Consider the following 15,854-nt stretch of genomic DNA (forward strand, 5'->3'; position numbering starts at 1 on the left):
CAGACTCCCAGAACTTCCACCTGTGATTTTAAATTGCACCCTGGCCCAATTAAATAAACTGTCCCAGTACACTCCTCATGTCTCCTGTATGGACTGTACCGGGACACTTTCCTAATTTGGAGCCACTTGTGCTTGTGCCAATAGCAGGGGAGGCAGGAGGGGCTGTGCATGATTGTACTGCCCCAAGGCAACCCTCCTAGAGAATATATATATATATATGCCTTTCTCTCTCTCTCTCTCTCTCTCTCTCTCTCTCTCTCGTTCATCCATGTGTGTGTGTGTGTGTGTGTCTGCATCTCTCCCCTCATAAAACATCAGAACGCACATCATCAGCCGCCTCTGTGGATCATGACACAGACACACAGCAGGTAAGAGAACATCATCATCTGTGGATAAAAGTTATACTGATGTTAACAGAACTGTTTTACGTTTGTTTAGAGTTGTGATGCTAAACTCGTCTGGTAAAACAGCTGTTTTAGAATTCTCATACACTGTTGAAAAGTCAGAAACTATATGTGTGCTTATTTTATAACATAAAAATGTAACATGATTTCATTTGAGATTTATTATTTTATGATAAAGCATTGAGCTTTTTCTGCAAAGTATGAAACTGTAAGTTTAAAGGCAGCAGTTGTCACATGGGCTATACAGCTGTATAATATCTATATAGAAATGCCAATGGTTTAATTCCAGTTTCATAAATGTTTGATTTCTCTGTAGCGGTTTCAAAATACCTAAATCTATGAAAAGAATATTATTGCTAGTGTTTTTTTTCTATGAGTATGAAAGTAAAGGTCTAGTGCTGAACATATTGTTTTTTTTTGTCTAGAATTTTCAATTAAATTCTAATCAATTACCTGCTATTTGCAATGTCATGGTAAATTTTATACAATTATATTACAGTAACGAAGACTGTTTTTTCACTTTTTTTCATAAGTGTTGAACAAATCATCTATTCACTGCAATATAATTACAATGATTTTCCTTCTAAAATCAGGATTTCTAAATTAAGATTTTTTTCACGTTTTACTTGATGCTGTAATAAAATGTAGAAAATTTAGAAAGGACTGAGTTCAAAATATATAATTTAATACCAAGTTTAATGAAAGCTATTAAAACCTGACACATTTTTCTATATTATTAATGTCATTCTGTCGATTTCCAGACACTTCAGTGGAATGAGAAGATTGCGTGTGTCATGACTAAAGTCATTCAGCACAACCGCTGTGGAGGTATAAAACACACACACGACACAAGATAACAGCACATACACATAAACATGATGACCTTCACTATAATTCACACAAAATGATGTCAAACAAAAAAAAATAATATACATTTCAATTAGAGCCACCAAAAACATTATCACAAAAATAGATTTTAAAAGACACGTTACATTTTTGTCTATTTTTTTTCAAACATTTTCGTTCTATTCATGCGATTGTTCACAGCTGTGGCTATTTTATGTGTGTAAGTGTGTTATCAGTGTTTAGAATTGTCCTGCATGTCGATGCTTTTAGTCTCTATTTAAGTGAGACAATACATTTATGATCAGAAACCGATCGAAGTGAGTCCATGAGAGTCATTATCAAACCCTGAGGGCCTTAAAACTTAACACAACACAAAGACTGTCCCGCAGTGAGAACATCTCTAAAATAATTCTATTGATTAACACTAACAGTAGCATTTCATGTCCATTTAAAACCAGAAAACAGGAAGAGGGGGACGTACACGCAATGACCACGCACACATATAGCTCTGTCCTGGGATGTTCCTGTAAATAAACTATAAAATACACGAGAGAATTAACCCAAAGATTTTAAAATCTTTCATCCTCTACTCATGTCATTTCAAACCTGTATGACATTCTTTCTTCTGCAGAACACAAAAGAAGATGTTTTAAAGAATGTTGATAACCAAACAAAACTGAACTCCATTGACCTCCATTGACATTTTTCAAAATATCTTCTTTTCTGTTCCACTGAAGAAAGAGTGATGATGATAAATAAACGGTGACAGATTTTGTGGTTTTAGGTGACATATCCCTTTAACGCTAAACTCCGAAACATGACGCTTAGTGACAATGCAACAGACAGACATTTTACATTTATGCATTTGGCAGTCGCTTTTATCCAAAGTAACTTACATTGTATTATCCTATACAGACACAAAGTTGCAGTTATGAGCTCCGTCTCGCTCTGACTGTTGTAATAGATGAAAGTTTGGTGAAATTTGTCCTCAATCGTGTTCTTTAGAACTAAATGACTGCAGGCTGTAACTGTACACAATAAGTAGAAACTCAAGCCTCCCAGCAACACATTTTCCTGAACCTCCTGCCTTCAGTTCTATTTCTTTCTGGCCTTTTACCTGAAGGATAATGCCAGAAGCAAAAAATAAATCATCAAGAAAATATATTTTCTACTGAAGATTTGGCATAAGAGAGAACTGTTTTAAAAAACGCTCTTGGTGCCATCATTAATTACACTGTAATTCTGTTTTTTTTTTTGTCGTCCCTTAAAAGAGAAAAATAACATATCTGTAATATCTCTATGATTTCTCTTGGAGATCAATGAGATTAAATGAAGAAAACTGAAACGATTGCTTGAATATCATCTGCATCTCAGATATTTTTCCTGAGATAAAGAGTAAGAAATGTCACAAATCTCTTTTTCAATGTGTCAAACTGAGCTCATTTATGTCAAGTCTGCAATCAAAAGTCAATATTATTGAAGATCTCAATAACTCATATAACTCAAATATTTCTCATCAGATTTACCCAAATCCAAATGATTTTACCTCTACAATCTGACATTTTTCACAACTCCATACTCTTCATTAAACCTTCCGAGCTATGAAAGACAAAAAAAAAATATTTTATCCCTTTACACTTTGGTGTTCAAATAATTTGTCATAATTAGAAATAAAGTGTAAAACAAATAGTGAAATACTGAATTGCTTGAATGATAGTAAGTGATTTGTGCATCAGCTTTAGTGTATTTGTTTTGTTTTAAACACTGATTAAAAGGACGTTTCTCTGATACAGAAACAAAATTAGAGTTTATGAGTATAAAATGTAAATTGGTGCATTCTTTAATTCAAGGAAACGCAGGACAAAGGTAAATCCTTCATAATGTCTTAGAACAAAAGGAAAGTGCAGAGGAATGGACAGATATGATCTAATGAATGAGAAGAGTGGTGGATTGTTGGTGGATGGTCTGATAGAATGAGAGTAACCGCAGTCAATCTGTCTTGACCCACATTCTTTCACTAATGATGCCTCACGGGCATCATGTCAATCTCTCATTAACACACATACACACGGACACGCTCGCATCCCTCTGCCCTTTATCAGCGTGTGCCTACAGCTGACCTTCAGGGTCTTACACTCAACATTAGAGCTCATGCACAGGTGCAGACCCCTCACAACACACACACACACACAATAGCAAATCACCTGTCTTTGCTAATATCGATATGTACACATATCCGCTATTATGTATTACTACTTGTGTAAAGCGAAAGATTTAAAATAACATACCTTTTCAGATGAAATCACCAAGTCTTTATTTTTTAACCCTTCATCTCCATCTACCTGTCATATAGAGACCACCAATCAGAAAGCAACAGATTCATATTTATGCAGAATTTAGTTCACTACAAAAAAATGATTTCTTTCCAAGCATTTTTGTCTTGTTTTTGAGTACAAATGTCCAAAAAATTCAATAAAGATACATTAATTAGATAAGGAAAGTGACCTTAGAAATGCAATCTTGTTAAAAGGAAATATAAGAAATAAGGATATTTGTAAAAAAGTTAAAAATCTGCAAATGTGGAAGAAAAATAAACTTGAATTTAGTTGTACATTAATGTTCTGACAGATAGACATTTGTTTTAAACATAATTAAATTTCTGCATTGTACCACATAAAATATTTGCCAGTAGGTTAAGAAAATTTTAAATATATGAAGTATTTAATAAAGAGGTAAAACTAAATTTTATATTTTCTCTCAGGAAACAAAATTTTTTGTCAGTTTAGATTTATTTAATATTAATGCATTTGGGAGAAGCATTTATTTAAAAGGACATAAAGACAGCATTCAAGGTATATATTTGTTTTTCAGTATGTGTGTGATCGAACCAACTACCTTTGTGTTGCTAACATCAGTTGAACCCAGATGTAATCCCACATTTTTCATGTTGATAATCCTCATTACCTTTTATCAGATTCTGAGATATTTAATAAAAACCTGAATACTCATGTTTTAACCAATTTCTTTTTTCTTCTCAACAGCTGACATGGAAACTTTGGCCATCTGATGGTTGCATCCCTCCATGACTCAATTCTGACCTGATAAAGTGCTCACACTCACAACACACACCATTTTTTATTATTGTTTCAAACAACACAAACACAAATCTATTCAGCCACACAACACATAGAAAACCATTCTCCTATAATCATATACACCTAGATTCTCTTTCTCATCTGTCCACGCCCCGCCATGTCGAAGGACGACTGTAAGGTGGGCTGTAAACACAAGGAACGAAAGCCCAAAAAGCCACACTACATCCCTCGACCGTGGGGCAAACCGTACAATTACAAATGCTTCCAGTGCCCCTTCACTTGCATGGAGAAATCCCACCTGTACAACCACATGAAATACAGCCTGTGTAAAAACTCCCTCTCGCTGCTTATCGAATCTGACTGGCCTTATAGAAAAGGCAGCCCGCTTCATCCTGATCAACTCCGGCTCCAGCAGGGAAACCCCCACTCACGCAGTCCTGGCAAGAGTCAGTCGGAGCGGGCTGTCATGCCAGAGGAACCTCCTCATTCAGGCTCGGGGGATGGTGGGACAGGAAACACAGAGGGTGAGACTGCGGAGATGGAGCGAGAGGCTGAGAAAGACAGCGAGGGAATGGAGAGAAGGGGATCCGGCGCAGATCCGGCGGCGACATGTTCCAGATTAGGAAACAAACGGTCCAAACAAGAAGCGGATTTGGTGATGGCCGACATGTTCTCGCTGGAGGAGCAACTCTTGCGAGCACGCTCCATTGAAGTTGAATCCAAACTGAGACACTACAGGCTCTCCAAAACATGCCTTGCTGGACCGACCGCCTTGCTTTCGGAACAATGGCGCAGCGTCCTTAGCAACCAGACCTCCAACACCAAACCTAAATCAGACACAGTCCCATCATCTCTGTCGTGTTACCCCCTGCCATCATCAACAGGACAGCTAGAAAGCTCCGACACTCCTGGTTTCAATCTGTCTTTGCTCGGGGTCGGATACCCGCTGGCCCCCGGACTCCTCTCATATCTAAACCCTGCGCTGGGCATCCCGACGGCGAGCGCGGCAACCACAACAGCACACGCTCAGATCTCTCCGCTGCCATTCTTAGGATCTAGTGCACAACTCGCTCACAGTCAGAGACACTCGGACAGACCTCTGATTTCTCCTCACCTCTATTATCCGTTCCTGTGTGAACACAGCTTTGGAGCTTCAAACATGACTTCATCCGAGACAGGTAAAATCATGAAACCCGCAGCCGTGAGTCTGACACCCCCTTTGTACCCCTCAAAACTCAGCCTGTGGAAGGTCCCGGCTTTACGGCCAAATGAAAGCTCACCAGCGGGCTGGCTGTCTCACACCTGTTCCTCAACGGAACCGAGTCTTGGTGTAAAGGAGAGGCACCGGTCGAGAGAGGGGAGGAGCGGATGGCAGCAGGACACTTCCAAAGAGCAAAGTTTGAAGAGGACGGCATCGTCGCTGGACTCCCACAGTGCACCCGTGGAGAAAAAATCAACATTGGGAATTTCCCTCGACTCGCTAAAACACTCTCAGAAATTCAGCCGGCTATCTGTACACAGGTAAGACAGAACATTTGAAAACACTTGAACAAGACAAATTGCTCAAAGGTTGCTCTTTTATGGCTCAGGAGATAATAGATGAGATTTCTTTAATATCTGTATTATTTATCCTAGACATCAATGAGATTAAATGGAAAGCCAATTGAAATGTTTGCTTGAGTCTCATCTGTGTCTCAGATATTTCTCCTCAGAAAAAGATGCCGATATCTCACAAATGTCTATGTCATTAGAGTTTCAGAAGAGATGTCAACAATGTCTCAAACTGACCTCAGATTTGTCAAGTCTGCAATGAAAAATGTAAAATGATTGAACATCTTAATAGGAACTCAAACATTTCTCTTCAAAGTAACCCAAATCCAAATTATTTTACATCTACAATTTATCATCTTAGAAACATCAGAGAGTAAGTTGATGAAACACAACTGAGGACTTCATAAAATCTCTTGAGCTCTGAAAGAGCAACATCTGTTTGACAGTCTATTATCTCTCTCTCTCTTTCTCCCTCTCACCCGCTCTATTCTGTGCACACTCAGGTTGGAGTTGATAAATGGTGTTTAGATTCAATTAAACTGTCTTTCCCCAGTGCCCACAGTGAAGCCGCCTCCCCGCTGGATGTGTCTGAACAGCTGGAGGTGAGACAGAGAGGAATGGAGACGGAGACTGACCCCGCGGCTGCACTCCTGCAGGATTTCACCACCCTGCTGCACGAGTACCAAAACACGGAACAGCAGGCTGCGTCACTTTCTGAGCAGAGCCACCTGTGGGCTCATCTGGGAAAGATCCGCTCGGAGCTGTCGCACATTCAACAGGCGCTGGAGCGGACGACTCGCTCTAACGACGGACCCCTTGACCTCTCTGTCAAAAAAGACCCGATGGGCACCACAAACGTGGTGGGGTACGGCAGAGAAACGAAAGACACGGCCGATGAAGCTTACACGGAAACAGAAGAGGAGGATGAGGAGGATGATGATAGCGAACAGACAGTGAGAGACAGACAGAAATGTTCTTTGGACACATTGATGAAGCTTCAGTCGCAGGGGCCAGTTGTTAAGACGGAGGTGATGTCTGACGGAGGGCTCACGATACGCTCTGACAGCGCTGAGGTTCTGTGGCACAGCAGGACCACGAAGTGTGAAGCCGATTCGAGCGTTCTTCTGTGTTCTAAAACCCCAAACAGACCTTCATCCATACAGCACATGGACACACTGTGTCCGACCAGCCCGCTCACAACCACTGATACCATGGTGTAGCAGACAGAACCGCAAAAAAATATGAAACAGAAAACATTTTGCGCAAATACAGTAAGGTTCAAAGTCTGAGAACACTCACTTAGTTTGAGTTAATCACAATTAACGTTTTAATTATTGTTTCAAGTGAAGCATTAAATTGATAATTGACTTTTTTTGCTGTAATGTGTACGAAACCTGCACGTTTTATTAGCACGACATGAGAACGTTCAAGAACATCTTGTGTGCTTCAATCAATGTATGAAAAACCATCTGCACTACTGTGCAAAACATTTAACACAAATCTGCTTATTGTGGCCAAAATATTTCGTATTCATCTGAATATTTCTTTGAAATTTTTTGAAATCCTACTTTCTATTTCTAAAGTAAAGATTGTGAATCACAGGTTTTTTATGAGGTCTCAGACATTTCAACTCCGCTGTATACCAAAGCTTACTGTAAAAAACTTTATATGAGATATTCAAAATGTAAGATAAACACATTCATTTGTGATTCTCTGGAACATTTGCTTTCACAAGAGTACACAAGCAGCTCTGAACTAAAGTGTATTTAATATTCATTGATTCACCGTAACATCTGTGCACAATAATTGAATTTAATTCTTTAATTTAATGAAGGACAAAATAAAGCGAAGAATCATCATACTTAAATGCCTTACAACAGAGAGAAATAAAAAGAAATAACTAAGTACATGGGTTTTGACCATTACAGTTCTCTCATGTAAATCATTTTGATAACTACATTACAAATAATCCAGTTTAAAAAAATCTGACATAGATTAAGGATCAATAAACTATGAAATGTATGTTTTATTATTCATTCTGTGTGATATAATAATGAATTAGTCTCACTTATTTGACACATTTGTTTAATTTCACATTAATTACCTTTACCTATTTATGTTAATATGCTAGGATCTCTCACAGAGACATTACAACTGTGATATTCCAAAGAGAGGATTGTTTGACATTAAAACAAAACATGCCAGAACATACTGCTTTAATCTGACATTACTGTTTCATCTCTGTGAATTTAAACTGTTTTCAGAGGTGAATGATTCAGCAAACAAATAAAAACACCCAGTAATAAAATGAAATTAGTGTGAATGTTTCAACCTGTTTGGAGAAAACAATTAACCTGTTTTCAAAGCACATAACAGAGTAAATAACAGAATACATAAAAAGTAGGTTTTGGGTAAATTTTTTGGTTAGAAGTTTTCAGCTCTGTCACACCATGAGGTAAAATGTGCTTGAAGATAATTATTTTAAAGCTAACATGTATGTGCTCACATGTTAACAGTATGTGTATTGGTGTTGACATTGTTTGATAAAGGTGAACATACCTGAGCAGAAAGGTCTCCAGTGCTCAAATGTTAAATCTCCAGAGGGCGGAACAGAAAAGCGGAAGACGGGCACTGAACAGAAGCTTTGAGCGTCCCCACACCTCTCTCACCGCTTCCACACACACCTCTGAAAGGTCACCTGACATAAACACAGGTGACAAACTGCAGCGTGGTCACACCAGACAGGACAAATGTGACTTTATTTCGTGTTCATGTATTTCATTTGACCAAACAGTTCTGTTAACTGTTGATTTAACGTTTTTTCAAATAAAATACAAAACAGTAGGCCTATAAGTGGTTAGATGCATTTCTGGATGCTGATTCCCTGAAAAAAACATAGTCTATCGTTATTCTATTTTAATATTATAATATATTTTTGATAGGTAGGCCTATATATAATTAAATGTTTCTATTTTCATGTGTAAACCGAGCCAAATACGTAAATTAACTTTATTTTCTATTAGCATCTTTATGAATACATTCTATTAAATCTTTTTTAATAGCTTGTTCAACAATATAGGCTAATGTTTGCAAAAGACCTAAACTGAATTGATGATATTTATATGATGTTTTAACCAGAGAAGACTTATTTCAAATTCAGCAATCGTCGTTAAGCGTCACACGTTCACACCTGCATACAGCACTCGCAACTTAAAAAGACGCTGTTTCACGTCTCAAAAAATCACCAAACAAAGGATTTTATAGTACACATGTTACACTATGTGCCTGAATATGCGATTTTAAATATCTATATACCACTATCTTCGAAAATACAAATTTCAGTCAATCACTTTTAACAGCAACCACGAAAGATGATAAACTTCCATAAACACATTTGTGACAGTGACGTTTTTTGAGTCTTTAAACAATCACCTCATATTTCCTGGATGAGATCAACGCGCAATTTGCTGTCTTGGTCAGCGCGTGATCCACCGGGGATTTTGTTGTCACGTGACTGTAGGGGGCGCTAGAGATCTTTCCTGCACTTGAAGCTAAAAAAATTGTTTTTTCAAACCCCGGGTTTTAATTAACTGGTCAATTATGAATGTGGTTTGTAATTCTGTATTATCAAAATGTTATACACATTTCCTAGTTAATTTTGTTTAATTATTTTCCCCTGATTATTGTTTTTCCTATAAAAAATCATGTAGCTCTAGGATGTCATTTAAACAATCTTTTTTGGTAACAATCTTTGGGAACTAGTGCCATACAAATACTAAGTAAAGAATCTCAGAATATTTCCCCTGACATGTCAAATCTTCCAAAGCACATGTTAAAATTATTCAGCATAACAGAAAAGCTTAGCAAACATAAAGACTTTAAGATTCTCTAGAACTCAGACAGACATCTTTCTGGTCAACATTTTATTTTACAAAACAGCTCAACAGACATCAAATCTAGAACGAGTGAACAGAATCACATATCTAAAGATCACAATCAGATCCTGTGCACAAAACAATTATTGTGTGTGTGTTCAGTTCAGCATAGCAGGGATTAAGACTGAGCCTATAGATAAACATATAGCTACACACACACACACACAAACACACACGGACGGACATGCAGTATTACTGAGCTCGACACAGCTGTGATTGCCAATCCCCAACAAATCCTGTGAAATGAGTCTAAACCCCACATTTGCTTTCAAGACTCCACGTCAGAGGGAATATATAAACATAAGCAGAAACAATTTAACTTTAGTTCTTTTATTTGTTTATGAATGATTTACAGATGAAGATTTTTATATCTCAATTATTTATCGTAGATGTCAATGAGATTATGAAGAGCAAATTGAAACGTTTGCTTGAATATCATCTGCATCTCAGATATTTCTCCTGAGATAAAAAGAGTCAGGAATGTCACAAATCTCCCTGTCATCAGAGTTTCAGAAGAGACGTCAACAATGTGTCAAACTGGGCTCAGATTTATCATGTCGGCAATCAAAAGTCAATATTATTAAAGATCTCTTCAATACTCTTTATTTTCTATTAACACTTACACCCTTCTTATTTCGCATTTTATTTATCTTGCCATTTGTAGAGAAACACCTGAGACTAAGTTGATACTTAAATGTAACATGTATCAAAACTCATGAGCTATGAAAGTGCAAGAACATTTAAAAAAAGAAGTGTTTCTGTCTGGTGGCAGTGTATCAGAGTTTGTGTCCGTGTGTGTGTGTGCGTGTGTGCGCCCGTGTGTGTTTTGGCAGTCTGACAGAATGTGAGGAGCAGTCCATTCATTAACATTCATTCATAAGAATCAGTCTCATTTATTAAATCAAAAGTTCAGTTAATCCACTTCAGTTTTCTTTTACAGTCATCACATACTAAATGTTGTATCTTAGTTTGTGTTGGGTCGCGTTCAGGCAACACTTTATGCATCCTGTAGTTTGGGTCACTGTTGCCCTCAGCTGTGGGGTCAAAGGTCACACACACCCTCTGATGAATGTTTCCTGTTTAAGGAGATATAAAAAACTCCCTGCCCTGGGGAGACACTTTTAGTCACAGTGTTTGAGCAATGACACTGGCTCATTACAGCTGCTATCCCAGCCAAGAATCACTATTATTACTGCCAAACATCGGAGAATGAAATATGCCCTCAACTCAAAAAAACAACTTATCTCACATAGTTTGTGTTGCAAATAATACAGATGCTGTCATGTTTCTAAATAAATTAGATTAAAAGGTAAATTAAATACTGATTTTCACTGATGGAGGGACCCGAGCCATATATACAGAGCAGTATGACATGGATTTGACAGTGAAAACTTGAAGGGATATTTCAGCCCAAAATAAAATTTATTTCATCATTTATTCCCCTCATGTCATTACAGTAACGAAGAGTGCACGCGATAAAACATATATATCTTGAATGCACTGCAAGTCATTTCGTATTAAACACATCTAACAAATGCCTAATGTAGTAAAAGTAAGCAACTTTAACAACCCAAAACCACCTTGGTAAGTTTTGCAAATGCACACATATCTCTCATTTGCAGAAAATTTAAATGTATAGTATTTCATGCACTTAATGTTTTCATTGTCTAGACACAAGCTCTGCTGACTCCTAACACATAGACAATCAGTCATGAATAAAGAGATTTTCCTCTAAAACCTAAACCCTAACCCCAACACATACACACACTGACAGAGAGAGACAGTGACTGAAATTAACTTAAAGTAAAGAATCCAGCAAGTAGCAAAACCAGGATTTAGTCTAGTCTCATTGGAACCTTTTAAGCTCCACAAAGAGGTTTTAATTTTCTTCAGAATGTATCTGAGCACCATCTATACATGAATGCTTTAAAGAAGAACTACATTGCTAAATACCAGTTAAGAAGATAATAAGAAACAACTGAAGAACTAAAAGTCAAAATCATTAGGAACAAAAGATTTCCATATGTAAGATTTAAGATGTACACAATTAATAAAACAACTGATATTCACTTGTGTGTGTTTACAGCTGAGGTCACGTGTTTACATGCCATATCAGCGAAATGTTAATAATAAACATATCTCCTATAACTCTTATTTGAATTCACATTTTACAGATTCCAAAATAAGGGGATTGTAACTCTATAGAAAATTGAAAAATGTCTCTTAACTTTTGTCTTGATTTCAGAAAATTGTGACAAAATGTTATTGTTTTGGATTTAAGAAAGAAAAAGCTGTTTGCTAATGGAGCAAAAAAATGATGTTATTCAAAAAGAAGAAACTTTTTCTAGTTTTAAGCCAAAACATTACTATATTTGGCCTGATTTTTCCAAAGCAACAAAGTAAATAACAAGTAAGAGAACCATGTTTACTACAGTTAGCCTACATATTCGAATGAATATGTCTTGTTTTAAGAATGTTAAGATAATAATAATAAACAGATACAATTAAAGACCATTTTATAGCCGTAAACACGCCCAAAAGCACATCCGTTTCACAATATTACTTATAAAGTCTTAATGTTGTTCATTTAATGTTTTATATAGTTGTAAATGTTCTGTTTGTTGTATCATCACATACAAATGTATAGTATAATGCAATGTAAGTCGCTATGGATATAAAAGCGTCTGCCAAATGCATAAATGTAAATTTATCATGTTCTAAGGTTTGTATAGTGTTAAAAACAAACAAAACAGGAAGTGTTTCTGGGCCAATAATAAAATAATCTATAAGAATAATTGATGTCACTTTGCTTCTGAAATAAATATATCTTGATTTAAACATTTCAGACTTATTTACAGTTTTTTGGCTAAATGTGTTTTGTTTGAAGATAAAATTATCATTTTCGTTTCATTCTGTGAACTACTAACAATATGTATCCCAAATGTCAAATAAATATATTGTTAATATTTGCATTTATTTGCAGAAAATGAATTCTGGTGAAACAGGTGAAAATAACAGAAAAGATGCTCATATTGTTTCGGATCCTCAAATACTCCAATGAAACAAGTTGTACGTATATTTAGGAAAAGTTAAAAAAAATCCTAATTAGTTTGTACTTCAGCTGTCAGTAACAAACAATTCAATGCAGACAGTCAATTGAGGCTTCACTGTTAATCACTGTAAATCTCACAAAGAGCCTCTTTTCTCATTACAATATGTTCTCTCTTGTACTCTTGTGGTCAGTAATACAGGTGACTGCATCTCTCCCCCGCTGTGACTGCAGTGGTGAACCCCTGTGAGGCTAAACACACAAATACACACACAGCACAGCCTCAAGCCGGCAGCGGATTGTTTGTGTGTGAGTGCGTGTGTGTGTGTGCGTTCATGTGTGTGTTTATCCCCCGAGGGAATGAGATGAGCTGATGAATGAGAAAATAAATTTTGGAGGGAACTTCTTGTTGAGTCAGGGGACACAACACACCCCCTCACACAAACACGCACACAGTGTTGCGTCTGGCCAGAAGGGGTGTGTGACCCTAAGGGCACAGTCTTTGGTGTGATGGAATGGATGTGTGTGTCACAGATGTGCGATCGGTTTCCCTCCAAAACTTACTGATTTACAATGTATCAATAACAAAAGAGTCACACAATCACAATCAGTCACACAACACAGACAAGACGACGGAATAACAATCACAAAACAACAAGCAACAGGGTATTGACAAAGAAGCCAAATCTCACGTCAAACTTTGTCAATAATAAAGTCCAGTTGTTAAGAAATTCATGAAAATCATTTTGACATCCGACAGGACTTTTTGGGAATCGTTTTAACTGTCTGGCATTTGTGAAGATTTTGGTAACAGTATATTTTAACAGGTACAAGTCATCACCTGTAATTTAATACTGTTGATGATGACCCTTTTGAAGAGCTTCAACTACATTTGGGCTTAGACCTTTTGGACAATGGGTCTAAAGAGAAAAAACTACTATTCTTTGTGAAACGACTCATTTTACAAAAACGGCTTGTCTTATAATACAAATAAAAGAAAAGAAATAGAGACACATTATTGTTGTGACGATATATATGACAAGCAGTCACGAGACACTCAAGAGCCAATGAGATTTAAAGGTATCGACATGGCGGTATATTTCAATTGTGTGCTCAGATGGGTTTGTTTCGGGTTCATTTTTGCTCAATAAGCTCCAAATAAGAATATTTTTCTCTTACAAATACTGTTTAAATTCAGATGGTCATTCGGGTGATTTTGGTAATGGATGTATATGCTTTTAGTAGTTTAACAAACTAGGACTTCGGACATAAAGTCACATGTATTTGAATAAAAAACTAAATGATTGTGTTTGACCGATGAAATGCAGTCATTTATATCAGGGATGGAAATAGAGAATTAATTATGAGAGATTTTTTTACTCTTTTCAGATGAGATTCCTATAATATCTCAATTTAATTTAATTTAGTTTAAAGATCCTTGAAATGATGCCAGTCATCTTCAGTGCCTTCTCCGGGTCAGAAATTAAATAAACAGATCTGCCAAAATACCTAAATAAAACGTATAAACTCAAACATTGCCAAAATATTTTAACTCCATAGACCCCTTAAGACGATGTAAACAATGATGGAACTTCCTGTTTCAGTTCTTTAACACTGCACAAACATTTTGAACCAAATACAACCAACTAAACATTTATAACCAATGTAAAATATTTAACAAATATCTTTAAGATTTAATTACATGTAAGATTGAAAAACCGCAGTGGTGCTTCAAGACCACTGTTTACATCTTGCCAAGTGGTCTATATTAATACTGCATGTCTACAAGCTAGACAGTAGATAGCAGACAACATTTTGGATCTACGTGTGTGAGTGTGTGTGCGTGCATGTGTGCGTTTCCTCACATCTTAAAAAACGCGGTCTTTTTTCTGATTGGTTAAAGTTATTGAAGTTATTAGATAAATGAAACCCACTGACAATAATCTTTGTGCAAGTCGGCCAGTGTGTGTGTATGTGTGTGAGAGAGCCAGTGTGTGTTTGACTAATGATCTCTGACAACACAGACTCAGGGGTCAGTCGCGGTCAAGGCAGGAGGTCAGGGGGCAGCTTTTCACAGTCACTCAATGGCACTGTCTTTAAATTGTGACATACTACCATTTACCTTCTGTGATCGAGTTTGGGTATAATTCTTGCAAAATTGGGTTCTTGAATTCTATTTTAAACTTACTGAAGTCCAGAGCACTGTTATAATTTATATCTTCTCGTTTTCATCCACACAACCTCTGGTCACACAGTTTGCACGGTCAGCTCTATTGTGCTTTTATTGATCCAACACACCCAAGCCCCCAGGGAAATCGTATTTATCCTGGAACTCTATTTCTGAATTCCTCAGGAATGCTAAATAGCACTAAAATTGTCTTTGGGGCTGATATCTACTCAGACTGACTCTTTATTTGTCCCGTCTTTGTATCTGAACCCTTCCATACGCATTACCATCACAAACGTCAGAACCTCACTGACCCCGGCACAAACACAGGCAAACCCGAGTCAATTAGAAAGCACATACATATGCAGACACATACACCAGTGCGGGTATGCTTTCTGTGTAGAGGGGACTTTTTGATGGTAAATCTGGTGGAAAGCTATTTGGACTGGCTAATAAGAAATGCAGACACAGAGGTGGGCCGCTGGCATTCAGGATATAACCACTGATTTGTGTTTATGTGTTAAAATCTCTAACCATGAGCAATAGTAATAGTGGCGCTTGCATTACTAAACATTAGCAATGACAGTCTCAGGGGCCACGGGACATGTCGCCTCATTTGAGAAAAGATCTCTCCCACCTGTTAGATGGTCCAGTCCTGGTTAGTTTGTGTGAAAAAGACCACCAACTCGAAAGGAAGTCCTTATTAGGAAAACATCCTGATAAAAGGATCTATGAGAAATAAAAAGAGAAACAAATGAGACTGTAGTTGTGAAATCCACAGAGAGTACAGAGATATAAAATGAATGT

General features: G+C 37.0%; 1 protein-coding gene across 1 annotated transcript; it reads left to right on the top strand.

Annotated features, from left to right (window-relative positions):
• Positions 1 to 335: 335 nt before the first annotated feature.
• On the top strand, positions 336 to 8,743 carry prr35 (proline rich 35). Its single transcript, XM_079487703.1, has 4 exons — positions 336 to 368; positions 1,166 to 1,232; positions 4,292 to 5,866; positions 6,450 to 8,743. Exons 3-4 carry the CDS (start codon positions 4,503 to 4,505, stop codon positions 7,114 to 7,116), a joined length of 2,031 nt encoding a protein of 676 aa, XP_079343829.1. The 5' UTR covers positions 336 to 368; positions 1,166 to 1,232; positions 4,292 to 4,502; the 3' UTR covers positions 7,117 to 8,743.
• Positions 8,744 to 15,854: the final 7,111 nt, after the last annotated feature.

Source organism: Barbatula barbatula, assembly GCF_947034865.1.
Source record: "Barbatula barbatula genome assembly, chromosome: 23".
In the NCBI taxonomy this organism is placed as follows: Eukaryota; Metazoa; Chordata; class Actinopteri; order Cypriniformes; family Nemacheilidae; genus Barbatula; species Barbatula barbatula.